General features: G+C 45.5%; 1 protein-coding gene across 3 annotated transcripts in view; it reads left to right on the forward strand.

Moving 5' to 3' along the window:
* The window catches only part of RNF17 (ring finger protein 17), an 881806-nt gene that overhangs the window by 387616 nt on the left and 473698 nt on the right, over nucleotides 1-20492 (forward strand). For all 3 annotated transcript variants that reach the window (XM_077483977.1, XM_077483979.1, XM_077483978.1), the window contains exon 20: nucleotides 14571-14691. In XM_077483977.1, coding sequence (XP_077340103.1) covers nucleotides 14571-14691 — 121 coding nt within the window. The remainder of the gene's footprint in view (nucleotides 1-14570; nucleotides 14692-20492) is intronic.

Here is a 20492-nt window from a genome sequence, read left to right on the forward strand (position 1 = left end):
GGTCGGATGTCAGCGGACATGTCAACGCTGACATCCGTCACTCCATAGACCAGCATGGAGCGCCCGTTCAGGTCAGCTGTCAAATCTGACAGGCGGACCTAAACGGTCCGACAGTGTGAAAGGGGCCTAAAAGGTGATCACACCAAATATTGATTTAATTTGGATTTCTCTTCTGTTCATTTAACGTTTTCTTTTTTCAATACAAATAAAGTATTAGCACTTCTGTTTCTGAAATCATTTTTATTTACAGCATTTTTTCAAACCTGCCTAAAATTTTTGTACCGTGTGAGATCTGTGTGTGTGTGTGTGTGTACATGTATATATATACAAATGCATGACAGTTTCGGGCTATATAGATAAAGCCCCCCTTCTTCAGAACAAGACACCTACAACAATGGTGATCTTTACAAGTATATACTGTATATACACATTTTTTTATATGGGATCAGTTAATAATTCAATACCAATGAGGCCAATTAACAAATGAGAAAATGCATGTAGAATCATGGCTCAGGTTCTACCGTTTTTCTCATTACATTCGATGTGCGCTAAAGAAGAACAAACGCATTTCGTGAATCTGCATGTATATAACCAGCTATATCCAAAAGAACAATATTACATATGATTATTTCACTATTATTATTATTATTCATTATTTCGAGGAATAAAGGAGAAGAAAAAAAGGATAATGGAAAAAAACAAAAGGAATACAAGTAAATCAAAAATATTTAGAAGTCAAAATCAGCGTTCAACCCCTTTGGCAATAATGTATTCAAACGATGTATTCATTGATGTATCCATTGAACCTCCCGTTTTTCAAGGGTTAATTCTCTATTCCCTCTACGTCTGTTCATATACTATCTTTAACCATTAACTTTAATTGGGGAACAGTATGTCACTTTTCCAGAAAATGCCTGGCTAAGGAAAGTGTATCTAATTTGTTTCTAATAGAGTACTTGTGCCTGGCAAGCCTGTCTTTGACTTTTTGAATAGTTTCTCCCACATACAAACCCACAAGTACATTTTATTATCTATATTACATAAGAGTATTGACAAGTATAATTTTTAATATTAATGTTATAACCTTTTATGTGCATGGGAAAAAATTTCCCTTTAATCATATTGTTACACTGAATGCAACAGAGACAGGGAAAAGAGCCAAAATTGTGCAATCCCAACAAGGCAGGAAAAGGTAAGGGAGGACGATATTGATCGGATTTAACCAATCTATCATATATAGTCCGAACTCGATAATAGGAAGGGAAGGGCGGAAGCTGGAATTCCTGTACTGATGGCTAACTAACTCATACAATACTCTCGACCTTGTATTCTCCCATCGATTCACTCTCTGCAACCTCTAACACCCACTCTCTGATCAAAACCTTATCAGTTTCACACTCTTCTTGTCTCATACCCCCCATGCTGCCAACCCAAAAGCCACTAGCCGCAGACACCTTTGCAAACTCAACCATTCTCCCCTTCATTCTGCTACTGGATGGCTTTTAGGACTGAATCGCACCCCTTTCCTGCCCAGACCTAACCACTTGCATCTACAACACACTGTCATCCTCTCTAGTCGTGCTTGGTCCTTGTTCTACATGCAGGACCAGGCCCCATGTGCCACAACTCTGGCAAACGGACAACACCAGAAGTCTCAAGAGATGTAGCCCTGCTCTTGAGCGAGCATGACGTAAATGTAAATCCCTGCAAGACTTTACCCTCTTCAAATCTGCCCTTCTCAAGTACAGCTCCTGCCTTCACACTGCTAAACAAACTACCTACAACACTTTCATGAAAACCCTCTCATTCAAACCTGATCGACTCTTTTCTCCCCCTGATGCCTTACTTCATGAGTCACCCTTATAACGCCACTCCCCCCCCCACTACCTTCACCCAACAAACCGCTCAAGAGATTGCAAACCATTTCAAAAGCAAAATCGACACGATTCGCTAGGAGAGAATAGGCATTCAACTTCCTCCCCTACCCAACACATCAGGTCCAACACCACACTCAATACTCTCCTTTCTGCCCAGTTACCATCGACGAAATTGATGAACTCCTCTCCATCATTTAGTTTAGTTTTAATTATTTTGGTAGCGCAACACCATTTTTTCTTTACTTTTTCATTGGTGGGGTTTGCACCTCTGTCGGTGGTTTGCTGCAACCTTTTTTTTAGTAGTAGTTTTGTTTACTATAGCGCAGGGATATTCCAATTTATCTTTAACTCCTCTCCATGACCCAGCTCTCCCCTCACAATTACTGCAACCACCTTCCTGCTCTATCCTAAACTCCCTAACCCACGCTCTCGCTCTCTCGCTCTCTCGCTCTCTCTCTCTCTCGCCACCTTTCCTCAAACCTGCACTGGTTACCTCCATACATAAAGAAAAACTACCAGACCCAGCTTTTTGAATAACTTAAGACCCATCTCTCTGCTCCCATTTGCCTCCAAGCTCATTAAATGCCCTGTCTATGACCGAATGAGTCGCAACCTCATGGACAACAACCTTCTTGACCTTCTACTATCTGGCTTCCGTCCAGTTGACCACCTGCTCCTCAGCAAATTACACTCCCTTGGCCTCCGTGATTCTGCTTTATCCCGGTTCTCCTCCTGCCCATCTCAGCCCACTTTCAGTGTCACTCCATATCCTCTGCTCCTCTTCCTCTTTCTGTTGGGGTAGGCTCCATGCTTGGCCCCTCCCATTTTCACTCCTATACCTCTTCCCTTAGCCAGTTGATAACCTCCAATGGCTTCCAATACCACCTTTACGCGGACACCCAGATCTATCTCTCTACTCCAACTTACCCCCTCGATCTCACAGATCTCAAACTTACTAAATGACATATCGGTATAGATGTCACACCACTTTCTCAAACTTAATCTTTCTAAAGCTGAGCTTGTTATATTTCCTCCTTCCTGTCTCCCCCCCTCCATGACTTTACCATTAAGATTCGCAGCACAACCATTGGTCCCTCCACACATGCCAAGTTTCTGGGTGTAATCCTCGACTCTGACCTCTCCTTCAGCCCTCGCATTCAATCACGAACTAAATTTTGCCACCTTAACCTCCACAACCGCTCCAGAATTTGATCTTTCCTGACTGACACTACAAAGCAACTTATTCACACCTGGACTACTGCCACTCTCTTAATGGCCTACCTATCTGTGACTGCTTCTCCTCTTTGCCAATCCCTTCACTGGCTTCCCCTACCCCCCCGTATAAAATTCAAAATGCTAACCACAACATCACCTTCAGCTACATCACCAACCTCATCTTCAGATATCACCCAAATTGTCCCTTCCACTCCTCCCAGGACCTCCTGCTTTATGGCTCTCTCATTGCCTCCTCCCGCACTCACCTTCAGGACTTCTCCAGAGCCTCTCCCATCCTCTGGAACTCCCTGCCACAGTAAGTCCAATAAACCCCTAACCCGTCCACCTTTAGTAGATCCCGGAAAATTCAGCTATTCAGGGAGGCCTATCCCTCACCCACCTAACTGTCCCCGAGCCTCCCCCATCAGATCATACCACGCATCTATTACCTTTTGTACCACCACCCTTTAGATTGTAAACTTTACCAGCAGGTCCCTCCTGTCCCTTCTGTATTGAAATGTACAGTATTTGTGCTGACCCCCTCTACGTTGTGAAGTGCTGCATAATCTTTAGGCTCTATATAAATTGTGTATAATGATATATAAATTGTGTATAATACAAGATAGACCAGTGTTTTTTATTACATTATAAACCTTAGTGGAGTAATAATGGAATATCATTGATTTTTTTCTTTTACAGCATACATATGTGATAACGTTTTTAATCCCATCTTGAATACATAAGATAGGGTTACTATTTAATTGGACATAAGTTTCAGAATCTGCCAACTGTCTCTATTTCTCTTATATGTTGCTGTGTCCATTATCACTATCAATCCACCCTTGTCTGCCTGCTTGATGGTGATATCAGGTCACGCAGACAAGGAGGTGAGAATGTCTAGTTCTTCCTGACTTAAATTGTTAGGTATGTGATCCGTTTGAAAGAAGCCTATTTCTCTTACATTCACTCAATGACACAGCTCCTTACTTAGACCATCGGGTTGTTACGCCACCTTCAGGAAAGGACTAGGCAGAACATGTTAACATGTACAAAAAAACAGAACTTTCTAGTTCCGCCCAATGGGTGGTCTCTTCAGTAACAACCCCCCAGCCTGCAGCCTCAGTTTTTTTCTGCCTAGTAAAGAAGGACCTAGGAACCCTGCATGCCCATCGGTCCGTGGATTTTTTTTCTGCAGAAATTTGCCTTTTGCGCAAGATTAAGATCCTGTGATCTATCAACAGCCGGCTGGATACCCTTATCTTTGTTGTCTCCCCAGCCTGGCCATTGAGAGTGTGCAATCCAGAGCTCCGCGCTGGGTCACCCACGACCTCCCCCTCCGGCTCCAGGGGTGGCCGGTGAGTGCAATTCTCCGGGGCACACATATGACCGGGCTACTGATGTCTGCGTCAGTGTGCAGGGCCAGCAGCCACCCCGTACTGATTGGAGAGTGGGTCTGTAATGGACTGTTTCCCAGCTCTGCAGGACTGGTAAGTATAGCTCTCCCTGCCTCAGTGGGGCTAGCTTGGCATTCCCTGGGAGGTCGATTTGGGGGTCCCTCTCCTCCCACTCTTTTCTCTGTCCCTATCTACCCCCCCTCCCCGGAGGGGATGCTACATAGGCGGCTGAGCCACAGAGACGGGCCTCCCGGGGGGTTCTCACCTTGGGTGGGGGGCTGCGTTGAGTGGCTGTGCCCTGGATGTCTCTTGTCTCTCCCCTGGGTGTCTGGAGGTCTGTGTCTGTTGATCGCTGTAGCGCTGTTTACCGCCATTTCTCTGCCTGTGTTTCATTGTTCCTCTCTGTACAGTGTTCGACCATTTTTGTTGTGTCCAGGAAAAAGCCTGTTCAGAAGCCATTTTTTGTAGTTCGGCTGCCATTTTCCCTGTGATTATGTCCTTTATACTGGATGCTCAGCGGCCATTTTGTTGTAGCCTAACATGGTTTTCATGCCCAGAGCTGATCCCTAAGTCGCAGTACAGCACGGTTTTCTCTCATAAGCACCTGGGAGCTGACACAGGCACACCTAGCTGGACAGCGCAGAACTCGATCAGGGTGGTGAGTCCTGCGTTGGGAGCCCCTCAGCCAGCAGCAGTTAGGAGGGTGGAACCATCACTGTCCTAAGTCCCCAACAGGTGTCAGACAGGGTAGGGTCAGCATGGCTTCAGAAACTGGTGTTTCTTCCCACGAAATCCAGGCAATGGCAACCGGTTTGCCTGCAGGCAGTGTTTCTGGAAAGTTTTGTCGGCGGTCCTCAACACATTCCTTGCCAAGATGGAGGAGGTGCGTGCGTGCAAAGGTGGTAAAAAGCCCCCCGTCCTCCGGGGAGAGCTCTGATGCAGACTCGGGCCCTGCTGAGGCTGGTGACCCGTGCTCTGTTTCAGATGACGCTGGCCAGGACCGATCAGACAGTGAGGATGAGTCCCCTTCCGAGTCCGAGCGCCACAAAGCTCTTGTTGGAGCACTTATCACAGCTGTGTGTGATACTCTGAAAATTCAGTACACAGCAGATTCCTCTGCTGAGGTAGCGGCCCCTTTTGGGTCCCGTAAGCCAGCCTGTGCATCTAAGGTGATGGAATGGGGTAGACCTTTTCGGTCCCAAAATATATGGCAGTTTCTTACCCCTTTGAGGAGAGCCTTCTCAAAAAGTGGTCAGCTCCTCCGGTCGTGGACCCCCCCAGTATCCAGGTTAAACAAGTAATCACAATCCCGGTAGAGGGGACTTCTGCCTTTAAGGACCCCACGGACAGGAAGGCCGAGGCAGTGGCCATCCCTTGTTTACGGTTAGCATGGCCTTAAGTAAAATTTGTGACGCGGCCCTGGATACCCTTCCTCTGTTATCCAGGGCTTCAGTGTCAGCAGTGGTGCTGAGGCGCCTGATTTGGTTAAAATGCTGGTCGGCTGACCGGGCATCTAAAATTGCCTCGACGGATCTACCCTTCCTTGGTGGGCGGCTCTTTGGAGCCTCGTTGGATAACATTAAGAATGCTACAGGTGGGAAGAGTACCTTACTCCCATGGGCCAGGAAGGCTAAGGGGCCACGCGTAGGCAATGTCCCTCTTTTGCTGCTCACAAACTGCTTTTTCGACCATCCGGCCCGACATGAAAGCCTCTAAAGGACAAAAATGTTGCTGGAACCACGAGCCTACCAAGCCTGCGAGCAAGAGTGCTACCGCATGAAGGACGGGTGGGGGGTCGCCTTCGGTAGATTGCAGCCTGGTGGGCCTCTCGGCTATCTGACCAATGGATCTACAAACTGATTTCCTCTGGCTACAAGATAGTTCCTCTCTTGGCCACCAAATGGATTCTTCCCTTCCAGCATATCTTTAGTCCTGGCTTGCCGGGAGGCCCTAATGGGAGCGGTAAGGGACCTGCTGTGTCACGGGGTGATACCTCCCAGAGCCAGAAAGATTCCAGGGGTTCTACTCCAATCTGTAGTCCCCAAAAAGGAAGGGGCACTTCCAATATTGGACCTAAAAGCCCTCAACTGCTTCGTCAAAGTACAGAGGTTCAGAAGGGGATCAGTTCGCTCAGTAGTCGCTGCACTCCATTAAGGGGATTTCCTGAGATACTTGGACATTCAAGATGCGTACCTGCACATACCCATATGCCTACGGCATCAGAAGTTTCTGCGATTTGCAGTTGGGGACCCCCACTACCAGTTTGTGGCTCTCCCCTTTGGCTTGGCATCAGCCCCCCGAGTCTTTACCAAGGTATTGTATAGTGGGATCGTGAACGTAGGCTACCTAGACGATCTCCTCCTGAGAGCATCTTCTGCCTCAGAATTGTAGGATGTGGCGATCACCATGCAGACCCTGAAGGATGTAGAGTGGCTGTTGAACCTAAAAGTTGATGCTCATACCAGCTCAGCGTTTGGAGTACTTGGGCTTACTGCTGGACTCCGTGGAAGCAAGAGTTTCTCCCTTCAGACAAGCTGCAGACTCCGAGCCACAGTAAAACTGTTGATGAACTGCAGGTGGTTGTCGCTACGCTTATGCAAGCGAGTCCTGGGGCTCATGGTGGCCTCCTTCAAGGCACTGCCGCATGTCCAGTTTCACACCAGAGTCTTGCAGAAGGAAATCTTGATGAAATGGGACAAATCTACGTTATCCCTGGATCGCCAGATTCAAGAGAGCCAGCCAGTCAGGGACTCCTTACTCTGGTGGCTGAGATCCCTGGCACTTCAGTCCGTGAAGTCGTTCCTACCTCTGCATTGGACAGTGATCACAACGGATGCTAGCCTGGCCGGCTGGGGCTGATTACTGGGGGCACAGTCAACACAGGACCTCTGGTCGGAGGAGGAATCTAAGTTGCTGATCAATGTGCTCGAGCTACTAACGATCGGGCTATGCCTCTCCACATGGTCAATGAGACTTCAAGGGCGTCCGATCAGAATCCAGTCAGACAACGCCACGGCAGTGGCATACGTCAATCATCAAGGAGGAACAAGAAGCTTGACTGCAGCATGGGAGGTCACTCATATCCTTCAATGGGCAGAGCAACATGTACCGGCCCTATCGGCCATTTACATCCTGGGAGTGGAAAACTGGCAGGCAGACTACCTAAGTCGCCAAATGCTAGACCCAGGGGAGTTCTCGTTGCATCCGGAGGGGTTTAGGCTCCTATGCCTGCGATGGGGCACACAGACGTGGATCTACTCGCTTTCCGTCTCAATCAGAAGGTGCCAAGATTTGTGTCCAGGACAAGAGATCCTTGGGCAGATGCGTCAGACGCGCTGGTGGCTCCATGGGGTCCCTACTAACTGATCTATCCCTTTCCCCTGCTAATGCTACTTACACGTCTGCTCTGTAGAGTGGAGAACGAGGGGATTCCAGTAATTCCGATTGCCCCAGATTGGCCTCAGCGTCCCTGGTACGCCGAGCTAGTACGCCTGGTTGCAGACTCTCCCTGGTGACTACCAATGAGAGAACACCTGTCTCAAGGTCCGATTCTCCTTCCTGTTCTATCATCGCTGGTTTTAACGGCATGGCTGTTGAGAACCAGGTGCTAAGCAACCGCGGCTTATCTGACTCAGTGATTTCAAAGATGTTGAGAGCTCGGATATCTTCTCAGAAGATATATCATCATAACTACAAGGCGTACATCGCTGTGTGAGGAGAAAGGATGGCGTCCGCACTCCTATTCCATTTACAGGATCCTGCTGTTTCTACAGCGTGGAGTATACCAGAAATTGGCTTTAAGCAAATATCAGCCCTGGCTGTATTTTTTTTTTTTTTTTTCTGCGACCCCTGGCGTCTCACTCTCTGGTGAGCACATTTGTTCAGGGGGTTGAAAATGTAGTTCCTCCGGAGCGTCCACCGCTACCCCCCTGGGATCTGAACCTGGTGTTATCGACGCTTCAGAAACCGCCATTTGAGAATATCAGAGAGATTCCCCTGTTGATTCTCTCTCAGAAATTGGTCTTTCTAGTGGCCATTTCATTGGTCAGGGGGGTTTCGGAACAGGCGGCCTTGTCCTGCAAGTCGTCTTATCTGGTTATCCATAAGGATAAGGTGGTAGTGCGTCTTTTCTTCCGAAGGTGGTTTTGACGTTCCACATCAATGAAGACATTGTGTTACCATCTTTGTGTCCTAAGCCGACACATCCTAAGGAGGTTGCCCTCCATTCCCTATACGTGGTCTGGTCTCTAAGGGTATATCTGTCTGCCACGGCTCCCTTTCCAAAGTCAGACTTTGTTTCCTTAGCTGGTCCAAAAAAGGCATGGCGTTCTCTTCGGCAACCATTTCCAGGTGGATCAGACAGATTGTGGTTCAGGCCTATGCCTTGATGGGGCAGGTGCTCCCCTTTCCGGTCAAGGCCCATTCCACCAGGGCAGTTGGAACCTCTTGGGCCTTCTGACATCAAGCGCCCTTCGCTCAAGTGCGTAAAGCGGTGGCTTGGTAGTCTGTTCACGCCTTTACAAAATTCTGCAAGGTAGATGTCAGTGCATCGGCTGATGCCTGTTTTGGCTGCAAAGTTTTGCAGGTGGCCATGTAATTTGCAATTGCACTTACATTTTTTTTAATGGCATGGCTATTGAGAGCCAGGTGTTGAACCGGGGTCTGTCGGACTCGGTGATCCCAACTATGTTGAGAGCACGGAAATCTTCCCGGAAGATATATCCTCGTACCTGGAAGGCCTACATCTCCATGTGTGAGGAGAAAGGATGGCATCCGTGCTCCTTTTCTATATCCAGGATCTTGCTGTTTCTTCAGTAAGGGGTGGACCAGAAATTGTCGTTAAGCACCATTAAAGGACTAATATCAGCTTTGGCTGTCTTTTTTTTTTTTTTCAGGGACACATCGGCCAGGAGGGATTCGGTGGTCTTGTCCTGCAAGTCACCATATCTGGTTATCCACAATAAGAGTGGTGTTGCGTTCTCTACTGTCTTTTCTGCCGAAGGTGGTAACAGCGTTTCACTTGAATGAGGACATTATGTTGCCATCTCTGTGTCCAACACATCCTAAGGAAGTGGCCCTTTTTTCCCTGGACGTGCTTCGGGCTCTGAAGGTGTATTTGTCTGCCACGGCTCCCTTCCGTAAGTCATACTCACTGTTTCGGTGGCTGGTCCAAAGAAAGGCATGGCGGTCTCGTTGGCCACCATTTTCAGGTGGACCAGTCAGATTGTAGTACAAGCCTACTCCTTTGAAGGGGCAGGTGCCCCCCTTTCTGGTCACTGCCCACGACACGAGAGCAGTCGGAATGTCTTGGTCCTTCTGACATCAAGCGTCTGTCGCTCAAGTGTGTAAAGTGCCGACCTGGTCGTCTGTACACACGTTCACAAAGTTCTACAAGGTAGATGTCAGTGCATTGGCTGATGCCTGTTTTGGCTGCAAAGTTTTGCAGGCGGCCGTATAGTTACAATTGCATATGCAATTTTTTCCTTTTCTCCTTTTTTTTTATTTTTTTTTTGGGGGTAAAAACGCAGTAACTTTAATTTAATGCACTGTTTTCTTTAGTTACCGCAGTTTTTCGTGCGGGTTGAGGGTAGTGCCTCTTTGTTGAGGAGCACCCTCGTTTTTGTGGTGGTTTTCTCCACGCACTGTCGTTTTTGTGGGTAAAGGTATACTAATTCCAATTTGCCTTGTTGGATGAAGTTTTTATGCTGTTTTCCCACCCCTCTTTTTGGCACTGCTTGGGGATGTCCCAATGGATGAGAGAGGAGCTGTGGCAGTCGGTGAATATAAAAAAAAATAGGATTTTTTGTACTCACGTAAAATCCTTTTCTCTGTAATTCAACGACTGACACAGCACCCGGCCCGCCTATTTTTCTTTAAGTTATACTGTTTGGTGACCACTTGATGGTTGTATGGCAGGCTGGGGGGGGGGGGGGGGGGTCGTTACATAAGGGACCACCCCTTGGGCGGAACGGAAAAGTTCTGTGTTTTACATAACAAGTAATTCCTAGTATTCTCCTAAAGGTGGCGTAACAACCCAATGGCTAAGAGAGCAGCTGTGTCAGTCAGTGAATTAGAGAGAAAAGGATTTTACGGTGAGTACGAAAATCCTATTTTATGTCTTAATCGCATAGTGTGGATAGATAAAGGTAGTATATCAGAATTATTTTTGGCAGAGAGATAATCGAGATACAATAAATATATGTATGTGTGTATGTGTATATTTACATTTTTACAGTGGGGTTCAAAAGTTTGGGCACCCCAGGTAAAAATGTGTATTAATGTGCATAACGAAGCCAAGGAAAGATGAAAAAATCTCCAAATGGCATCAAATTACATATTAGACATTCTTATAATATGTCAAAAAAAGTTAGATTTTATTTCCATCATTTACACTTTCAAAATTGCAGAAAACAAAAAAATGGTGTCTGCAAAAGTTTGGGCACCCTGCAGAATTTATAGCATGCACCGCCCCCTTGGCAAAGCTGAGACCTGCCAGTGTCATGGATTGTTCTCAATCAGTCTGGAAAGACCAGGTAATGTCAATCTCAAAGGTTTTAAATGGCCAGACTCATCTGACCTTGCCCCAACAATCAGCACCATGGGTTCTTCTAAGCAGTTGTCTAGAAAACTGATACTGAAAATAGTTGACGCTCACAAAGCTGTAGAAGGCTATAAGAAGATAGCAAACAGTTTTTAGATGTCAATATCCTCTATTCGGAATGTAATTAAGAAATGTCAGTCACCAGGAACAGTGGAATTTAAAGCAAGATCTGGAAGACCAAGAAAAATATCAGACCGAACAGCTCGCGGGATTGTGAGAAAAGCAATTCAAAACCCACGTTTGACAGCACGATCCCTCCAGAAAGATCTGTTAGACACTGGAGTTGTGGTACACTATTCCACTATAAAGATACTTGTACAAATATGGTCTTCATGGAAGAGTCATTAGAAGAAAACCTCTTCTACGTCCTGGCCACAAAAATCAGTGTTTGAACTTTGCAAAGGAACAAATAGACAAGCCTGAGGCATTTTGGAAACAAGTTCTGTGTACCGATCAGGTTAAAATAGAACTTTTTGGCTCGAATGAGCAAAGGTTACGTTTGGAAAAGAAAGGGCACAGAACTGTTAAGCATGGGGATGGATTAATCATGCTTTGGGGTTGTATTGCAGCCAGTGGCACAGGGAACATTTCACGAGTAGAAGGAAAAATGGATTCAATAAAATTTCAGCAAATTTTGGATGTTAACTGCATGCCATCTGTGAAAAAGCTGACGTTAAAGAGAGGATGGCTTCTACAAATGGATAATGATCCTAAACACACCTCAAAATCCATGGGGGATTGTATAAAGAGGTGTAAACTGAAGGTTTTGCCATGGCCTTCACAATCTCCTGAACTCAACATTATTGAAAATCTATGGATAGACCTTAAAAGAGCAGTGTGTGACACAGCCCAGAAATCTCAAAGAACTGGAACACTTTTGTAAGGAAGAATGGGCAAAGATACCTCAAACAAGAATTGAAAGACTCTTGGCTGGCTACAAAAAGCGTTTACAAGCTGTGATACTTGCCAAAGGGGGCAGTACAAGATATTAACGCTGCAGGGTGCCCAAACTTTTGCATCCGCCATTTTTTTTGTTTTCTGTAATTTTGAAAGTGTAAATGATAGAAATAAAATCTAACTTTTTTTGACATATAAGAATGTCTAATCTGTAATTTGATGCCATTTGGAGATTTTTCCATCTTTCCTTGGCTTCGTTATGCACATTAATACACATTTTTACCTGGGGTGCCCAAACTTTCGATCCCCACTGTATAAATCAGTTTTTTTTGTTTTTTTTTTAACAATAAAGGGGAATTTAGGGAAATATCTGGAGTCTAAACAGTTCTGTTTCCCTCTTCCTTGCAGTAGTACAATGTAATGGACACAGGTATGCTATACATATCACACGGTGTTGATTCTCAAAACGGAGAGCCATGGCAAACAGTTGGCTGATGTTTACTATGTCTTCCCTTCTCAATGAACACCGTGCTATGTGTAGAGCATACCTGTGTTCATCCAGTGTGATGACATGTTGCCATTGAAATTGAGGTACGTGAAAAGAGTGCATACTAGCTGGCTGCTCAGGTGTGAACCCATTCATGAAGCATGGCCATGTGTACAAGGGAAGTAGAGACTAAAAGACGGAGTGGATTATTGCAGTTGCTTCCACCCCATCTATCTTTCAAACTGAGAATGGACCATTGCCTGCTTCTACCTGACAGTTCAAGGGTCCCTACTGCCTAATTTAAAGGACTGAGGAAAGTAAGAAAAGTAATTGAAGTATGAGGGTAATATGTACTATTCAGTTTAGCTTTACCACATCTCCCTTTAACCAAAATGAAATATTGTATTGCAGCTTACTTTTTCTTAGATGTGATGTCTTTAGTTTTCTTTTTTAGGCTTGCTTTCTTCCATTTTCTTCTTTTGTAAAAAAAAACAAAAAAACAAGCTGTCCACCAGAATTAAAGATGAGGCAAACCATTTAACACTTGCAGGGGTGCTTACAATGATCAGCTTTTATTTATGTAAAACATTTAGGCTCGGTTCACACTGGAACCGTCTGCGATTCGCACAGGAGCGCTGTGCGTCCCTGTTCCCCATTCCAAGGACAAATCAAGGCCGAACCTATGCCTGATACAGCCAAAGATGCATGGATGTGGGGGATGTGGGGAAACCAATCCAATTCACATAGGTGTGAACCCACCCTTATTACTAAAAGGTAAAAAAAAACACCCTTCACTGTAACTACTTATTCAATATTAGCTTGTCTTCTGCTCATTCACCCAGAGCATGGGCACTTTAATACAGTAGGTGCAATTCTGGCCAGATCACCAGGAAAAAAAGCATAGAGATCTGGTGCAGCCACTTCATCTAATGACTGGTAAGCTGCATTATATTACATTGTAAGTTTTGGGTTTAATACTGCTTTCATTATTTTAAAATAAAAGTATTCTATCGGCCTTGTTTTAGTTCAATTTAGTGATGTTTACCAGCACTTGTATCACTTTCCAGCTTTGGGAATCTCTTGTCTGTTGTATTAAATATGCATTAAATTGTAAAACAATCAACAATTCTAAGCGATCATATGAGAATCTGATCGTTGGTACATCGCTTTTGAGAGAGCCAATCACAAAATTATCCGATTTGACAAGCATGATGTTTTTTCGCATACAATATCAGATTGTACGATTTTCATTTAATCTGTACAGTTGTCCCTTGAAAATACAATACAAATATAATACAACATGACATCACTTCTGAAATTTTATTCTGTTGCATGAGAATTTTTTTACTTTTTTTGAGTAACCTCTTTGTTTTCGATATGAGACAAGCACGCAATAAGACAATTTTTCATCCGATAATCTCATCTTGTGTCATTGATAATGTTTTTTACGGTTTCTTTTGTGAAATTGCCTGATGAAATTAATAAATAGAATTTTAAAAACCCACTTTTTGCACTTCTTGCAATAGGTAAGCCTAGAATAAGGCTTACCTATAGGTAGTGGAAATGTCTCCTAAATGTGTGCTGTTAAGGAGATATTTCACTTGTAGTCCTCTGAAAATTGCAACGCCGCATGCGCGGGGAAGAAACTAAACTAAACTAAGTGGGGTTTCTTCCCTAGCCTGTGTCATTAATCGTGGCTCACATGCGTGAGAGTGACGTCACGTGGCTCCGAATCAGAGCCGGAGTCCGCGGCCCGTAAAGAAGAGGGACCAGAAGATGGACGCTGCCTACACAGGGGAAATCGCTGGATTCTTTTGCAGGTAAGTGGCACATAATGGACTAGTGTGCGATGCACACTAGCCCATTATGCTTTTCCCATTTGCAGCATGCAAAAGAGGTAGTAAAACCCATCAGGGTTTACTTCCTCTTTAAAGGCAGTATGTGGTTTCATTTTTTTTATTTATTTTTTCCCCCAAGAGTTTATCCTCTTGATTGTAAATACTGCTACTCGTGATAGTTATACTTCTCTACTGGAGCTAGCACTATAGAAATTGAGAATGTTCTTTTTTTTTTTTTCTTAATGCTTTTTTGGTTCTCAGGCAATCTGCTGCAGGCTGGCATATATTCAACCTTCCCATGATGCTGCCCACTGGAGTTCAGATGCGTGCAAATTATTTGAGGAGCTGACTTCCTTTAAGCGCCTGAGATGTAATTTCATAGGTATGTACAAATTCAATTTCTAAACACCATTCTTGAATTTAAGAAAACGGATTTGATTTCTTTTGTCACAGTATGGCAGGGGTGTCCAAACTACGGCCCTCCAGCTGTTGCAGAACTACACATCCCATGAGGCATTGTAAAACTCTGACATTCAAAGACATGACTAGGCATGATGGGGATTGTAGTTCCTGAACAACTGGAGGGCCGTAGTTTGGACACCCCTGCAGTATGGCTAAAGATCAGACCACCCAACACCGTTCTGGATGGCTTATACAGGCTTTTAATTTTCCATTTGACACTAGCTTTTTAGATCACTTTGCCGCTATCCATAGCTCTTTGCTTACTAGAATGGATAGTCCCTCTCTTCCTGTGTTGTACTAGAAGTTACTCTTTCATTCATATAATTGAAGGATTATTCCTTCCTATTCGTGTAATCTTTGGGATATTTCTTCTGTATTGGTGACATTGCCTGTGGTTTCCATATTCATGAAGCCTGGAAACAGCAGTTGCAGGAATTTATTATAAAATTTGTTTCTCTTATATTCACCGACCGACACAGCTCTTCTTAGCCATTGGGTTGTTACGCCCACCTTTAGGAGAATACTAGGCATTACTTATGTAACACACAGAACTTTTCCAGTTCCACCCAGGCGGCGGTCTCTTAGGTAACAACCTTCAGCCTGCCATGTAGTCGTCGGTCTTATTTTGCCTAGTGAAGGAGATGGACCTAGGGACCCTGACAGGCCCATCGGTGCGTGTTTTTTTTTCTGCAGAAGCTTGGCTTTTTGCGCAAGATGATAGATCCTGTGATCTGCCATTAACAGCTGGCTGGGTGACAGGCTGGATATCCTTATCCTTGTAGTCTCCCCAGCCTGGCCATCGAGAGTGTGCAGGTCGCTGTTTTGTGCTAGGATGCCAACGATAAAACTTCAGCTCCAGAGGTGGTCGGTGAGCTTTTTATGCTCCGGGGCACAAATATGACCGGGCTACTGATGTCTTCGTCAGTGTGCCAGGCCAGGAGCCACCCTGTACTGATCAGTGAGAGGGTCTGTAATGGATTGTCTCCCAGCTCTTCAGGACTGGTAAGTACAGCTCTCCCTGCCTCGGTGTGGCTTAGCAGCTGGGCATTGCCTGCGAGGTCGACTCGGGGGTCCCTCCCCTCTCTCTCTTGTCTCCCTGTCCCTTTCTCCCCCCCCCCTCCTGGAGGGATGCTGCAGAGCAGCGTGTGTGTCTGTGCAGGAGCTCTCCGGGGGTGGGGGCTGGCGCTTGCTGGCTGTGTCCTGGGTACTGTTTTTTCATGTCCCTGGAGGTGCCTGTGAGGCTGTGCTTGTGTCCTGTACGGCGCTGTGTTCACTGCTATTTTACTCCCATTTCTTGAATTTGGCAGCCATCTTAGGTGTGGGTATGGGAAAGCATGCTCTACTGGTCTTTGGCGGCTATTTTCTAGAAGCCTGAACATGTTTTTTCAGTGTTCTCTAGGGGCAGCATGTACTCCTGTGCTCTGGCTGCCATTTGCCTTGTGTTTTATGTCCTCGTGCTGGACGCTGGGTGGCCATTTTCTTTGAGCCTGAGCACACTTCAGAGCGGTTTCAGTGCCATTAGCAGCTGCTTCCACCGACACAGAGCTTTTTCCTCTGCACCTGGAAGCCAACAGACTACAGGCACTACCTGCTGGATAGTGCAGAACCCCTCAGGTAAGTCCTGCGGGAAAGAGCCCCTCAGCCAGTAGTAGTAAGGCGGGTGGGACTGTCACTGTCCTAAGTCCCCTTCGGGTGGCAGTCAGGATAGAGTCAGCATAGATGGTGTTTCTTCCCCCGAATTCCAGGCAGTTGCAACCGGGGCGCCTGCGGGGTGCCGTGGACACCTTGTCAGCGCCCCTCAATTTGTTCGTTGCCAAGATGGAGGTGGTGCATGGGTGCAGAGGTGCTAAAAAGCCCCCCCCCCCCCCCCTCCATCCTCTCGGGAGTGCTCTGACGCAGACTCGGGTCCCGCTAAGGCTTGTGACCCCTGCTCTGTCGTGTCAGATGACGCTGACCAGGACCGTTTGGACAGTGAGGATGATTCCCTGTCTGGGTCCGTGCGCGACAAAGCGCTTCTTGGAGCACATATCACAGCTGTGTGTGATACCCTGAAGATTCAGGAGCCAGCAGATTCCTCTGCTGCGGTAGCTGTCCCTTTTGGGTCCCGTAAGCCAGCCCGTTCACCTAAGGTGTTCCCATATCTGACTTATTTAGACAAGTTTATTTACAAGGAATGGGGTCGACCGCAACGGACCTTTTCAGTTCCCAAATACATAGCGGTGCGTTACCACTTCGAGGAGAGCATTCTCAAAATGTCGGCTCCTCCAGTCATGGACCCCCCAGTATCCAGGTTAAACAAAGTAACCACGATCCTGGTAGAGGGGACACCTGCAATTAAGGATCCCACAGAAAGGAAGACCGAGGCAGTGGCTCGTTCCCTGGTTATGGTTGTGGGGTCAGCCTTGCGACCAGAACTGGCATCTGCACTTGTGTCACAGGCACTAATGGAGTTTGCAACACTGTTGAACGACAAATTGAGAGAACGGGCTTCTCCTGTCCGCGTGGAACTAGCAGACCAACTAGTGCAAGGCCTTAAGTACTTTGTGACGCGGCCCTGGATACTCTTCCTCTGTTATCCAGGGCTTCAGTGTCAGCAGTGGTGCTGAGGCGCCTGATTTGGTTGAAATGCTGGTCTGCTGACCAGGCATCTAAAAAAGCCCTGGCGGATCTTCCCTTCCTTGGCGACCGGCTCTTTGGAGCCTCTTTGGATGACATTATTAAAAATGCCACAGGTGGTAAGAGTACGCTACTCCCACAGGCCAAGAAGGCTAAGGAAGCCATGCCTTAGGCAAGGGCCCTCTTTTTCCACTCACAAACTGCTTTTCGTCCGCCCGGAGATTCGGCCAAACGCCCCCAGCCCGACAGGACGACCACGGAAGGACAAAACGTCCCTGGAACCTCAAGCCTAACAAGCCTGTGAACAAAATTGCTACTGCATGAAGGTTTGCCCCCACCCGAGACCTGGGAGTTTGCAGCTCGGTGGTCCTCTCGACTATCCGACCAATGGGTCTGCCATCTGATTTCCTCAGGCTACAAAATTGAGTCTCTCTCGGCCACCAAACAGATTCTTACCCTCCAGCATACCGTATCCCAGGCTCGCTGGGATGCCCTCTAGGGGGCAGTAAGGGACCTGCTTAATCGCTGGGTGGTTGTACCGGTTTAGAAATCGGAACCTTTCCAGGGATTCTACTCGAATCTGTAGTTCCTAAGAAGGAATGGGTACGTCCAATCTTGGACCCAAAAGCCCTCAATCAGTTTGTGAAAGTGCAAAGGTTTAGAATAGAATCGGTTGCACTCCATCAAGGGGACTCCCTGGCTTTCTAGGACATCCATAATGCGTACCTGCACATACCCATATGTCTCCAGCATCAAAATTTTCTGCGATTTGCAGTTGGGGAAGCCCACTATCCGTTTGTGGCTCTCCCTTTTGGTCTGGCATCAGCCCCCCGAGTCTTTACCAAGGTATTGGCTCCAGTTTTGGCATTGCTGCGGAAACGTGTGACCGCGGGATACCTAGACGATCTCCCCCTGAGAGCAGCTTCTGCCTTAAATATACCCCCTGCCTGTTAGTGAGTAATGTGATCTGATACTACCACTTTAACCACTTGCCCACTGGGTACTTTTACCCACATCCTAACCAGGCCAATTTTCATCTTTCCTTGCTCTCACACTGAATGAGTTACACAACACTGTACCCATATAACGTGTGTGTCCTTTTTTTCACACAAATGGAGCTTTCTGTTTTCATGGTATTTAATCACCACTGTTTTTTTTATTTGTGTGCTACAATTAAAGACATACAATTTTGTAAAAGAAAATGCATGTATCTGTGTTAGAACATTTTGCAAATTAGTAATTTTTCTTCATAAATTTTGGCCAAAAGTTGTACTGCTACATTTCTTTGGTAAAAATAATCCAAATGAGTATATATTATTTGGTCTTTGTGAAAGTTTGTGCGTCTACAAGTCCCTGAAAATTGATCACACCTGATGTACTGACGACCTCATTTCTTGACACTAACAAACCAGGATAGTAGAGATGCCCCCCAAATGACCCCTGTAGACATTACAAGTTTTTTAGTAAGAGGCACAGGGAGTTTTTTGAAGTTGTCATTCTTTCCCACGATTCTTTGCAAGATTAAGTTTTTTTTTTTTCTCCACAAAATTGTATTAGGGGTTTTCTCCTACACATAATATGCATACTTGCAACTACATCCCAACACATTATGTTACTCTTGAGTATGGCAATACCATATGTGTGAGACTTTTTCACAGCCTGGCCACATAGAGAGGCCCAAATTGCAGGGAGAACCATCAGGTGTTCTAGGGACATAAATTGTACATCAAATTTCTAGATTTACACTTTTTAAGGCCCCGAAGCATCGGGATAATTAAAACGTCCACAAAATGACCACATTTTGGAAAGCAAACATCCCAGTGTATATTCTATGAGGCATAATGAGTCTTTTGAACATGTCATTTTTTTCCCACAAGTTATTTCCAACACATAGCATGTACATAGCAAAAATTACACTCCAAAATACATTTTGCTACTCCTTAGTATGGCAATACCACATGTGGGGGACTTTTACAAAGCCTGGCCACATACAGAGGCCCAACATGCAGGTAGCACCATTAGGTATTTTGTGGACATAAAATACACATTTAATTTCCTGACTACCTATTACGCTTGTAAGGCAATGATGTGGCGCGAATGTGCACGTATGTGGCGCGGATGTGCGCAATTGTGGCACAGATTAACACTGATGAGGCATGGATGGGCATGGAATTATAATAAAAATACTGTGCTATACACATAAACAATAGCAGCCAGCACTACAATCTTAACAAAATTTGTGTGAATGAATAAAGTGAAAACAGTGCAGCGCTAAGAATCAAATGTTGCGTATTGACATATCAACATACTGTGACATTCTAAATAAATCACGATTAGCATATACAAAAAACACCATCATTTGATAGCGTCTCTAAAGTGCACTGTGCAAATTGTAAATCGACATCGGTAGTATAGTCCCATTGATGATTAAAACAATCCATTAGTATATATTAATGGGAAGGAATCCAGGAGTGTAGGACTAAAGGAGTCACCTCCATGTATGCATCCTCCACCCCAGGGGAAAAGATTAAATACGCTTAATAGAAGGTAACATCAGTCAGGCATGTGAGATCAAAGCTTTGGATTGCGAGTAGTGCTCCACTGAGTTACTTCCGGTAACCTCGACCCAGCATGTGAGAATATGGATCAGGATGGCAATGTCCCAGATGGTAAAAAATCTTCCACCACAGAACCATTTTGTAGGATTATGATTAACGGCATCCATTAAAAAAAAGCCTCCATCGAGTCAAAACCCGTATGATTATGGGTTTATTTGGAATACAAACGCTTTAGATAGATTCCAAGATGCATTGCATCAAGTAAAAAATCTTCTCTGATCACAAAAGCATAAAATTCAAAAAGGCGCAATGGCATGGAAAGGATTTGTCAAACCTGATGTGTTTCGTCTACAAAGACTTCAACTGGCGGATGCACTGTGGGCACTCCGGATCCAACCCACTCACGCTACTGTACTGGCAAGTTGTAGTTTATAAGATATTTCTAACACATAGCATGCACATTGCAAAATATACACCCCAGAATACATTCTGCTACTCCTGAGTATGGCAATACCACGTGTAAGACTTTTACACAGCCTGGCCACAT

This window comes from Lithobates pipiens, unplaced genomic scaffold, assembly GCF_037356315.1.
Source record: "Lithobates pipiens isolate NorthernLeopardFrog02 unplaced genomic scaffold, aLitPip1_a1.2 Scaffold_16, whole genome shotgun sequence".
In the NCBI taxonomy this organism is placed as follows: domain Eukaryota; kingdom Metazoa; phylum Chordata; class Amphibia; order Anura; family Ranidae; genus Lithobates; species Lithobates pipiens.